The sequence below is a fragment of the Galeopterus variegatus genome, unplaced genomic scaffold (assembly GCF_000696425.1).
Source record: "Galeopterus variegatus unplaced genomic scaffold, G_variegatus-3.0.2 Scaffold2189, whole genome shotgun sequence".
NCBI lineage: Eukaryota > Metazoa > Chordata > Mammalia > Dermoptera > Cynocephalidae > Galeopterus > Galeopterus variegatus.
The window spans coordinates 271928-285028 of NW_007728300.1; the positions used below are offsets into that span (position 1 = coordinate 271928).

The following is a 13101-nucleotide window of genomic DNA, read 5'->3' on the forward strand; positions in this document are numbered from 1 at the left end:
GGAACTTTAAAGTCTTTTTATAAACAGAAGAATTAATACAAGCATTTTATTACTATGTTCATTTTATTTTTTTTTTTTTTTTTTTTTTTTTTTTGTCTTTTTCCGTGTCCGGCAACGGATCGCAACCCTCAGTGTTGCCCCCGTACCGGACCGGGGACCGGCAACGGGATTGCAACCCTCGGTGCTGCTCCCGCGCCTCACTCAGCCAGTGAGCGGGAACCGGTCTGTATGTGGGATCCAAACCCTCGGGCCAGTGCGCCACCGTGCGGGCCCCTACTATGTTCATTTATGAGTACAGAAAATATATAGTCTAGATTGAATAAGATGATTATGCCAAACAGAATAATGTGTTCCCCAAAAGAAAACAATTAATACTAATATTAAAATAAAATGTGCTCATAAATGTAAATATTTCCATTTTCTTTTCTCTTGACTTTCAGATATTGAAATGCCGACTGCAGAAAATCTTCTCAATACCTGTAAGTTCAACAAGAGTTAATTTCTTGTGAAAATTAATTCCTTGGATTTCAAAAAAGACCTCCACTTGAGAGTCAATGTCATATCCATAAAGGTGTAACAGGAAGCCTGCTTTTAGAAACATGTAAGATGATCACTGTAGTTCACCTTAAATTGACTGATATAATGGATTTAAAATAAGAAACATATTAACACATGCCATATGGCAGAGGGGATCTAAAAACAAGCAGTGATAATTAAGGTCTGAGAATCTATAATTAGCTACACATGAGTTTTGAGTCCTATATCTACCACTTACTAATTGGATGAATTTATACAGATTCTTTAACTTCTCAACCTCTCCATTCCAAATTGTTGTGAAGATAAAATTAGGTAGCACAAGAAAGATACTTACAAGAGTATACAGCCCATAATAAGCATTCAGTAAATGTCAGCTATTTGTGTTTTTCTAGTTTGCCTTTGAGCATTCCTGACCTAGGAACTCACTGTGGAATTCTGATCCTACAAGCCAACTTTAGTGTGCAGAGAAGTAAGTTGCCTTGCATGTGAGCAGCTTCTTCCTTGCTAGTCAAGGCATTCTGCTTCCATTCTCTTACTACCAGCCCTGGGAAATATCCCCAGCATTGCTGGAACTGGAACAGTCTGTCAGGAGAAGCACTGTTTTTTTCTGGCGACTAAAACTGACTGGGACAGCTGGATTAGAAGAATCACCCTCCAGAGCCAGGTGACACTGACCCTGACTGCTCTTACTATCCTTCAGTCACAACATAGTTATTTCTGAGAAACCTGGACAAAACTTCAATACAAACCTGTATTAGATTATTTTTCTTTCTCATAGATTTTGACTGAACAATCCTCAAGCAACTTAATATGAAATTTTAAAGTCAATTATTCCAATGAAAAACTTTAGTAACGATATGATCAAAATCCACAATGGAGAATTTCTCAGGTTTGTAGAACAGAGATAGTCAAGACAGAAGTAAAAGCAGTGGTGAAAAAGAGATCAGCCAATTTTTCTACCCCTAAGCTGGGACACTAAACAACAATCCATATCAGCATTCTGAATTTGACTTGGCCTATCCAGGATTTTGATCATACTTTAAATTAAAAAATGGGAGTGGTAGGCAAAAAGAATCAAACAGGGTTAGAGAAAAAATAGAGCTTTGGTATGTGACATAATGTGTATAAAAATGCAATAATAGTTGATGGAGTAGAAATTTAAAGTGTAGGGAGGAAACAAGAGCTCAGTAGATTTGCTGATGCTTCTGAAAGCATAAGCCAGCAATCTTCATTATAATCCTTAAATTTTTGAAATTTATCACATGATCTCTTTTGACATAGCAAAGCTACAAGGTGCCATGTAAGATTTCAGCATAGTTAATACAGGGTAATACTGCTGAGGTGGAGGCCAAAAGCTCAACAGGTACAGTGATCATGAGTAAACGAGAGTTTAGAATGGAAGTTGGTGTATGATATAAATTAGGTTAGAATTCTGAGTAAGAGCAGAAACAGGGAAGTAGAGTCGCCTAAAGGAGAATCTCCTAGGCCACAGAGAAGCATCTTTGTTTTTATATTCCTCTGAAGGAATTTGAGTAAAAGCCAACTTCCTTTAGGAGTTGTCCAAACAGAAGGGAGGATAGGGAGGAACAATTATACCTCTGGATTTTGGGTTATTTATTTTATCCTCCATAGTATATCCACAATAGGGAGTAGAAAGAAAGAAGAAAAGAAAAGGTAGTTACATTTAATGAATCAGTCTGGGAGCTCTCTCATTCAGAAATAGCAACCACAAAAGACTCTAGTTCAGCTAAGTGACTTTAATAAAGAGGATGCCTTAACAACCTGAGGTTTGCATTGCAATAAGGAAATAACCTAGAATTAGAAGCAATATACAAACTTAAGAACTTAGAGGACGAGTGCAGGCCTTTAAAAATGTCTACATGACTCTCCCCTGTGCTTCTAATGCCTTTTCACCTTCAGGGAAGAGTATCTCAAAGTACATCTAGTCACATATACTTATCATCTCTCTGAAGCTATTGACCATTTAAACTTTCCAACACTAAAATATTCTCATTCTTGGTACAAGTACCTTTCTCTAATCCAAGGTTTCTCAACCTTAATACTATTGACATTTGGGGGCAGATAATTCTTTGTTTCAGGGGCTGTCCTGTGTATTTCAGGATATGTAGCAGCATCCCTGGCTCTAATCTAATCCCCCCACTGCTCTAATCTATGCCTCCTGCATTGATTATGGAAAGTTTTTTCCACTCTCCAAATGCTTTGGAACATGCCCTTTACAGAAAAGGGCTTTGCAATCAGGTATTATTTTTTATTTCAAGATTTCTTATGGATTATACTACATAGACTTCATTTCCACAAACATTTATGGAGCTCCTTTTATGTGATAAATTCTCTGTGGTAGGCTCTGGAGACACATTTTTTTTTTTAATGTCATGGTTCCTGCCCTCTAGAAATACTTTCTAATGAAATGACAATCTCTAGTGAAAGATACTATAAACTGTTAAGGAACAAGCTTAGTCCTTTAGTTGGAGTGAAGTTAAGATGGCCAAGGAAATCAAAAAAGAAGAAGAATCAGACAGACAGAATAATAGTGAAGTTGTACTATTACTGCAGATTTGCTATAATGATTAAAGAATCTAGCAGTTTCTCTGGGTCTAAATAGAAACTAAAACACAGTTCTGATTCAGAGAAGCATGTAACTTTGGAATTCAGTTGGCTATTTTCATGGGTTATTCCTTTTATCCAGATAATTTGTATTGTGACTTGAATGGGAACACATTTCTTTCTACTCTGATTCATTTGTATCTTATTCACGTTCATGTCCATTTACACTCTCTTATCAATGTTTTTATAGCACTCATCTCTCTAAAACTGCTTGTTAAAATTAAAAAACACATATTCCTCTCTGCCAGTTGGTAACTTATACTATTATTGTCTTCTAAATTCAAACATTTAATTCCACCTATCATTTATATTAGGTCATAGCAAAGCTATACAGACACATAGAATGTATGTGAGTGATGGGGATAGAGGAGAAAGATGTCAATCTATTTTGAATGAATTATCAGGATATCTCATGTCAGCAAATCCGTCCTAACTTCTTCAAGACCATGAGTTTTTCCTCAGTTAATAGTTAATAGAGACATGTATTACAGGGAGTTTGTTTGCTATAGCAATGCACATGCACAAGCAATATCAATGCTAACAAACTTTATTTTGAGCAGGTTGTGGACGTCGCACAGTAACTCCCTCTGGCAACAAAGTAGCTGGGGGCCTGAATGCCGAAGAAGGGGAATGGCCCTGGCAAGCTAGCCTTCAACAAAACAGTGTCCATCGATGTGGAGCCACTCTGATTAGTAACAGCTGGCTTGTCACTGCTGCTCACTGTTTCATAATGTAAGCTCTGGACCACATGATGGCCTCAAATCCACTCGAAAACAAAAGTCTGATAATATCTTTCAACAATATGGCCGTACAACTATGCCTCCAACTGTCTAATATTGTGAGGCGTAGCCTCAAAATTACTCAATGAATTATCAGAAAATAACAGATATAGTCAGGCTAGAGAAGGGTGTGTCAAGAGTGGCACAGATAACATTTTGGCAATAATTAATTCTTTGTTATGGAAAACTATCCTGTGCATTGTAGGATATTCAGCAGCGTCCCTGGCCTCTACTCACCATAAGTATCCCTCAGTATTGATAACCAAAGTGTCTCTAGACATTGCCAAATGTGACAAACACTGAGCTAGAGTTATTTCCTTCAATTTTATAAAGAAACTATAAATCTTTAAAGATTCAATAAAGATTTTATAAAGAAATAATGATTTCTTTAAATAATATATTACTGCACCAAAAGTCTGCCTATTTTTACCTTAAAAACTTTTATGCTTTTGTTTAATGGTTCCTTTCATTAATTTCCGTTTGTTTTATGTAGCACCTATTGGTGTTTTTTTAAACAAAAATTTCTCCTTGATTGGCTCTTTTCAAAATCATGCTTGCGGGCTGAACCAGTGGCGCACTCGGGAGAGTGCGGGGCTGGGAGCGCAGCAGCGCTCCCGCCACGGGGTCGGATCCTATATGGGGATGGCCGTCACCGCTCACTGGCTGAGCGCGGTGCGGCGGTCTCAAAAAAAGACAAAAAAAAAAATCATGCTTGCTCATTATGTTGATTTGGTAAAGAGTTTGAAAATGCTCCAGTAGCACAATTTCCAGTAATTAAGATACAAATTCATGATTAACAACTAATAAAAGTCAGAAATATTTTCTTACAGTTTTTAATGGTCAAAAACAAGGATTTAGACTATTTTCTTTTTTTTTTTTTTCCTTTTTGTCTTTTTTTTTACTGACCGGTAACGGGATCGCAACCCTCGGTGTCGCGCCCGCACCAAGCTCAGCCAGTGAGCGGGAACTGGTCTCCACATGGGATCCAAACCCTTGGCGGGAGCGCCACCACACTCCCAAGTGGCGCACTCTCCAGTGCGCCACCGGGCCGGCCCTAGACTATTTTCTTAATTACTGTAAGTTTACTATGTCCCATATCATATCCTTGCCAATTTTTTATTTAATCTTATTATCTTATGTTGTCATATTTATTTTTCTAAATCTCCTTGAGTCTTTTCTATACAAAATAAGAAAGAAAATGTAGTTTTAAAGGATTATCTTTTAAAACACAGTTTATTGAATTATTTAAAACCTGTTCATGTTGTCATTATTTTTACTCTTATATACAGCTTTATTTTTGTATGCCTATAAATACTATGGGATCCCTAAACATACCTAATTGTTTAAAGAAGTGTAAGAGATTAATTTCTATAACTCCAATATACAAAACTTTTAATAAATAAATCTATTTTCTTTAGGGCCACTGATCCCAAAGAATGGAATGTTAGTTTTGGGCTTCTTTTAAGTGATCCACAGTCACAGCGAAGTATCAAGGATATTATAATTCATGAAAAATACCATTACCCCGCACACGATAATGACATTGCTGTTGTGCATCTGTCATCACCAGTATTATACACAGGCAACATCCGAAGAGCATGTCTTCCAGAAGCTACTTATACATTCCCACCTAATTCAGAAGTGGTGGTCACTGGATGGGGAACATTAAAGTCTAATGGTGAGTTCCTAATTTCCCTCCATTACATGGTTTGAGTTTTAGGAGTTAAAAGGAAAAATACTCAGAATTACAACTAAACCAGAGAAATATTTTCTCTGGACCATTAAAAAGGATAATGTGCAATGGATGAAAAATTACCCTCAACAACATTCATACAGAAATTAATTTCATAGAGCTGTTTACCAGAATTCCCCTTAAAATGCCATTTTTGAAGAAATGTACTATTTGAATAATTATTTTCCTCCATTTTATTCATTAATTCATTCAGTAAACATGTATTTTGATAACCACCTTTGTTCCAGGTACTATTCTAGGAGGTTTAGATACATTAATGAATCAAATAGGCAAATATTCCTGCCTATATTCTTAGCAAAAAAGGGAAAAAGGAAAAAAAAACTCTCATTCTTAGCAAAGGAAAATACACAATAATCACAAAACACAAGGAATAAGTAAATTATATAGTATGTTTTATACAGATAAGTACCATAGGAAAAAATAGGGACTAAAGGGGAATAAGCATTTTTGATGAGGTGAAATGAGTAGCCCTCAGTGACGAGATACTTTAGCAAAGACCATTTAAATATATGCATCCCCATGACCCTAATAATGTAAAGATTTAGTGGCTATTTATGTTCATAAATGTATTTCAAAAGCAGAAAAATAACCTCAACTTAATTTCAAGATTCAGAATTACAGTAACAAGCTTAGCTGAAAATCTAAAAATGATCATTAAATACATGTTTCTGGAATATGAGTTTTTATATTGCTTTCTAAGGCAAAAATGTAATAAATATAAAATTCCAAAACAATTCAAAAGGAAAAAATCCCACCAGATATGGAGACACTAAGTATTTCCAAGGGTGAACACTTTTAGCAAGAGCTTGGTGTGTTCATAAACATTACGTGCTTCTTTGTTACTAAGAAAGGAGACAAACGCTTAATTAAAACATATGTCTTACATTTGTTTGGAAATTATACATAGTATCAAAGTTAGAAACTAATAATTCAAGCCAGAGAGATTAATATTGGCTTTAGCAATAATTATATAAATTTCTTCCTTTAGGAAAAAGTCCTAATATACTCCAAAAGGGGTCAGTGAAGATTATAGATGATAAGACCTGTAACAGTGGAGATGTATACGGTGGAGTCATCACACCTGGAATGCTGTGTGCCGGGTTCCTAAAGGGACGTGTGGATGCCTGCCAGGTAAATATGCCTATTCCATGTTCAAAATTTTTTTCTTGTAGTTTTAAATTCCCACTTAACCAGTTCGATGTTCTCAAAGGATTAACTATTTTTAAACGCTTAAGCATGTTTTATAGCCAAAGTATGTAATTAAATACTTATATTTAATTATAATTTAAAAATTATATTGATATCTAATAGGTTTCATTAAAGTACTAAAGTGCTAAATCACCCTTACTGTTTTCAGATGCTGTGAGTGGGAGTGGGGAAGAGAATTGATTTAGAATAAGCAGTGAAGAGATGAAATGGATTATTAGTGCCTTTAGTTTGATTTGCCTTTCACTTTGAAACACTCAGCTGGGTCTAACACCAAATCTAATGAACATGAAGCTTTTATAACCTGGCTTCAACATCCTAAATATTTCATTTGTATAACAACCCTTATACAGCATTCTTCACACCAGGCACTGTTTTAAGCTCTTTACAAACATTAATTTAGTCTAGCCATGACAATTCTCTGCAGCATGTTAGTACTATGGTAAACCCTATTTCTCAGATGAGGAGACTGAAACAAAGAGATCGAGTACCTTGTCTAAACTCACATGACTATTAAGTGGGAAAGCTGAAATTTAAATGCAGGAAATTGAGCTCTGGTGCCTACATTCCGAACTTTATACTAGGCTGCCTTTCCCAATGCTTAATGTGCTTCTAATGCCCCTGTTGCTGTTTATAAGCAATAGTCTTAGAGATAACAAAAGTACTACTGTCGTTATCTAGGCAAGCAGAATTGGTGAGAAGTCCAGAAAGACCCTTATTTTATTCATTTTTTAAAAATATAACTATTTATTGACTTCTAACTATGTTCAGACCCCATACTAGATGCAGGGAAGTTAAAATGAATAGAGCTTATTTCTGCATTCTAGGAGCGAGAAGACGTGCAAACAAATATTTGCAATACATAATTATCATCTTTAATTGCAGATTTCTGTCTTTTTTTTTTAAACAGTGATTCACACATTTTATTTTTTTTTTCGTTAAATTTTTATTTTGTCAATATACAATGTATATGATTATTATGGCCCATCACCGACACCTCCCTCCCAATGGTGCCACCCATCTCTTCTCCAGCATTTTTACCAAGAGACCATGAACAATAAACACCAACTTCCTATGGTACAGCCCCTTTCCTATGATCTCTCTTCAGTGCATCTTTCCTAAAATTGTTTTGATACAGATTTCCTCATGGTATCCCTGACTCATCAAGAGTCAGGAAGCACTGTACTGAAGAAGGTTTGGCAGCAAATGCCTTCCAAAACCAGCTCCATTCTGAACATTGCTCAATTTAGCTTGCCAATGATCTCAAGTAATCTAACCCAAAACTAATTATCCAGTTAGCCTGTAACATTATTAAGCTATTACAAGCAAATCATTTTTCTCTAACATAATAATCCAAGCATGATGTCCGATTGATGGTATCAACCTCCATATACAAACTCTTTTCAGATTTAGCTTGCATTGGTGAATAAAAACCGCGCCTTCCAAAATCAGTTCTAGAAAAAGCCTGTGACTTGTAAAGTATTACTAGAACTGGAGTTGGGGCAGGGGCTGGGAATAGTGTTTCTTAGATCTAAAGACAAGAGACATCATTGTGTCTTCTGACTGAGATCTTCTCTGGTGTATTTGACTCCACCTGTAATTCATCTCCGTAATAACTTCGTATAGCATACATTATACGAAGTTATACGATTCCTTTGGGTATATTCCCAGTAGTGGGATAGCTGGATCGTATGGTAGATCTATCTTCCGCTGTTTGAGGAACCTCCAAACCATTTTCCATAGGGGTTGCACCATTTTGCATTCCCACCAACAATGTATGAGAGTTCCTTTTTCTCCGCAACCACGCCAGCATTTATCTTTCAGCATCTTTTGGATTTTGATTTCTGTCTTTTTAACTGTCCCACTTAATCAATTCTTCAGTGTCATGAAGAACTTAAATACCTGTTTCCCTTCATTTTCTTTCAGTCCACCATCTCCAGCCTTGTGACTCTCTCCTAACCTTATGCAGGCTAGGACCCACATTTTATTATTTCAAACACTCTATTGATGGCACCCTCAATGACTTCATCTTCTACTTCCCCCATACCCATTGTATTAGTCCGTTTTTGTGTTGCTGTAATAGAATATCTGGGACTGGGTAATTTATAAAGAACAGAGGTTTATTTGGTTCACGATTCTGGAACAGCTGCATCTGGTGTGGGCATCAGGCTGCTTCTACTCATGGCCAAAAGTGGCAGCCAGAGGAGGGTACAAGCAGATCACATGGTGGGAGGAAGCAAGAGAGAGAGGAGGTGCCAGGGCCTTTTAAACAACCAGCTCTTGCAGGAACTAAGAGCAAGAGCTCACTCATTACTACCCCCGCCTAGGGAGAGCAGTAATCAATTCATGAGGGATCCGCCCCTGTGACTCAGACTGTCACACTGGAGATCAGATTTCCATGAGTTCTGGGAGGACAGTACATCCAAAGTCCATTACTCATCCTAATAATCTTCAACCAGTAGCAATCTATCAGTTTTATTTGCTCTTATATGTGAGCTACTGAACACAGCTAGAGGAAATCTTGCTTTCTTATAAAGTCATATAATCACAAGTGGGTCCTTACCACACTGCACAGTTCTTTAAGGAATCTTCTATGGAGATATGTCAAACCTTCATTATATTCTATACCTACCTATCCCTCTGTGCCCTTATCTTTTTTAGGATATGACTCCTACAACTAACTATAAAAGATGAAAGAAATCATATGAGAACTCCTTTAATCTCCTTTCTCCAAATTTATATTTGCACTCATCCTCACTCTCTAGTCTCAGGATAAAATTTCTTCTACTATTCAAAGTTAATCTCTTGCCTGTGTTCATCACCCAACCTCCTTCAATCTATGCAAGTATTTTAATGTTCCATTAATGTGAGATTTCTTCTGTATTTTCCAAACTGTACCCCTGTATTGGACCCTTCTGCACATTCTGTAAACATTATCAAATCTCTCCATTTAAGATTACTGTTAGGAACTCACACAACTTAATATCAATTTTTTTTAAAAGCCAATAACTATTTAAAAATGGGCAAATAACCTGAATAAACATTTTTCTGAAGAAGACATGCAAATGGCCAACAGGTATATGAAAAAGTACTCAACACCACTAATGATCAGAGCAGTGCAAATTAAAACCACAATGAGCTATCACCTCACACCTGTTAGGATGGCTATTATCAAAAAGATAAAAGATGGGCCAGCCCAGTGGCGCACTCGGTAGAGTGCGGTGCTTGGGAGTGCAGCGGCACTCCCGCCGAGGGTTCGGATCCCATATAGAGACCGGTCCGCTCACTGGATGAGCGCGGTGCGGGCGCGACACTGAGGGTTGCGATCCTGTTACCAGTCACGAAAAAAAAAAAAAGAAAAGAAAAAGATAAAAGATAAGTGTTGACAAGGGTGTGGAGAAAAGAGAATCTTTGTACACTGTTGGTGAGAATGAAAATTGATACAGCCATTATGGAAAACAGTATGGAAGTTCCTCAAAAAATTCAAAATAGAACTACCATATGATCCAGCCATCCCACTTCTGTTTATATCCAAAGGAAATAAAATCAGTGTCTTGAAGGTTCAGAGTGAGGGAACTGGATTTTTTTAAATTGTGAAATGACAAAAGTTTGGAATGGCTGCCCTGAAAAAATGAGAAAGCAAGCTGCTAGAGACACATGAATATTACTGAGCAGTATTGGTTTGAGGATGTAAATATGTAACAATGGATGGTCTGGCCCAGCTACAGTGGGTAGGAAGGTAAAGAGCTGAGGATGCTGTTGTGAGAATAGTGAGATGGGTGAATTATGGAATATAGCCTGCATAAAGAGAGATGGGAAGGAGGAAATGAGCTAATAACTAATAGAGAAGAAAGGAGCCAAAGAATCAGCATTCTTAGTGAGGTTAAAGAGCAGATACAATGAAAAGTGGAACAAGTGGAAGAAAAACACTTGTGAGATAGGTACATGCACTCATAATGCTGAGTAATTATGTTTCAGAGGTGGAACAGTTCCAGGTGATGACAAAGAGTGACATGAAAAGGTTGAATAAAAATGTGATGGTGAGAGTCAAGGAAGCCAAGAGATTGTAGGCCAGGGTGTTAGATGTATCATCACATGGTTGTTGAAATTATCTAGGATAATGGGAGGGATTAGAGCAAAGCAAATCCAGATGCCAAGGTGTTCCATCGTTCTGGGAAAATGGTCTAAACATCAGTAGATGAAAACTATGTGAAGTGTAAAGGAGGTATAGACAAATTACACAATTCAGGAAATTAGAGCAATGTTTACACAAAAATGGAAGAACAATATAGTTCAGCGTTGGTGGTGGGTAAATATAAACTTTCCTTTTCCCAAAATCTGCCTGGAAATACGGGAGTTTGGGAGATCATCAGAGAGTTTCTCAGCATACCAAGGACTGCATAAGCATTAATACCTTCAGTAGCTCCTTTGAGTAATAATTGAGTTAAAGTTTTTCATACATGTTATCCATTATTGCATTGTTAAATCCATAGACATATACTGATATCTTTGATTTAACAAATGATCATAGAACAAAAAAAAATTATGGACTAGAATTACTTTAGTGTTAAAATATCTAGGTTTTTTTCCCTTCTTTTGTCCTTCCCCGTCTTTACTACAAAAGAGAAAAATATGCAGTATTCACCTTTAAATTACAATAATTGTATGTATCCTTTTTCTCTTTAGGGAGACTCTGGTGGACCACTGGTTAGTGCAGATTCTAATGGCATCTGGTTTCTTGCTGGTATTGTAAGCTGGGGAGATGAATGTGCTCTTCCAAACAAGCCTGGTGTCTACACTCGAGTAACATACTATCGAGACTGGATTATGTCCAAAACCGGTCTCTAGTGCAGAAGTCCTCTGTAGATTAAAGCTCAAAGGTTGTATGCTCATTAAATATGTGTGTAGTTCCCAATCCATATTTAACTTAGATATTATCTCTTCTTATGCACATTTAATACGGCAAATTTAAATATATGCAATTTTAGAACTATAAAAACTTTTTGTTTTTTAGACTTTGACAAGGGTTTAGTGAGACTAATGGACCAGGACATACAGTTTTCTCTTTTATCCCTTTCCAGATTGAAGGTAATTATATGAGTAAATATGGATTACAGTTTATTAAGGAATTATTCTCTGCTTATTAGCACATCCAGATACTTGGGAAATCATGGACTAAACTCCCTTCTGAGTGTATAAATAATCACCCACTAGGAAGTACATGTATTCCACAGAATCAACATATTGGTAGATTGTAGTCTAGTGAGTTTCAGCAATACTGCGTATAAAAATTGCCCAGCAAAATCTACCTACCTGTTTCCTTCTGTCCTCGTGCCAATGCTAATCCCTTCTCTACTTACGGTTTTCACACTTTGAGGGACACAAAAAAACATGATAGTCCCATGGGGTGCATTGAATAGATCAAGATGCTTGTTGACTTATCCCCATTCTCTTTCAAGTGTGAAAGTGAGGCCAGAAGATGGTTCTCATATATACACACACTTAATAGTAAAATTATCCTCAGATACATGGGCTATATCTCCAAATAAAATTCCTCAATAATATAAATTACAAACCAGAATAAATAATATGGAAATTTTGCTTTCACTTCATTCTCCCTTTGCCCATACAGAAACATCCTAGCTGAGGGCACAGATGTTCATGAATACACTATCATGCCAAATCAGCAGGTCAGTTGGCACTTACCTAAAATATTATCTCATCCGGTGCTTTCCCAGGAAGTTGTCCACCAGTGTCTCTATAGGGGTTCACCCTTCTCTTTTTCATCACTGACAATCCCACAGCTACCACTAATAGCCTTCATTATGATATAAGTTTTTTTCACAAAACCCCCAAAACTTGCATTAATGAGCTAACATTTATTAAGTCCTTACTATATGCCAGGCACACTTTACATGCATTATTATATCGAACCCTCCTAATACCCTGTGAGGATGATCCCCTTGTTATCTAAATTTTAAAGATAAGCAAACTGAGGTACAGAGAAATCAAGTAACTCACCGAAAATCAGAGAGTTTAAAATTGACTGAACTGGGATTCAAAATCAGACAATTGGATGACAGGAGTCACACTTTTAACAACTCTGCTATGTTATGTGGTATGGTTATAACTAATTCTTTACCTAGTATATACTATTCTAAAATGTAATATGTGTCATAAACTTTATGGATAAATTAATAT

At 36.6% G+C, this 13101-nt stretch overlaps 1 protein-coding gene across 1 annotated transcript in view; it reads left to right on the top strand.

Annotated features, from left to right (window-relative positions):
- The window catches only part of LOC103597082 (transmembrane protease serine 11B-like protein), a 67671-nt gene extending 55923 nt beyond the window's left edge, over positions 1-11748 (top strand). The window contains exons 6-10 of the mRNA XM_008580881.1: positions 441-479; positions 3723-3894; positions 5360-5619; positions 6683-6825; positions 11587-11748. Of these exons, the coding sequence (XP_008579103.1) occupies positions 441-479; positions 3723-3894; positions 5360-5619; positions 6683-6825; positions 11587-11748 (776 nt within the window). The remainder of the gene's footprint in view (positions 1-440; positions 480-3722; positions 3895-5359; positions 5620-6682; positions 6826-11586) is intronic.
- Positions 11749-13101: the final 1353 nt, after the last annotated feature.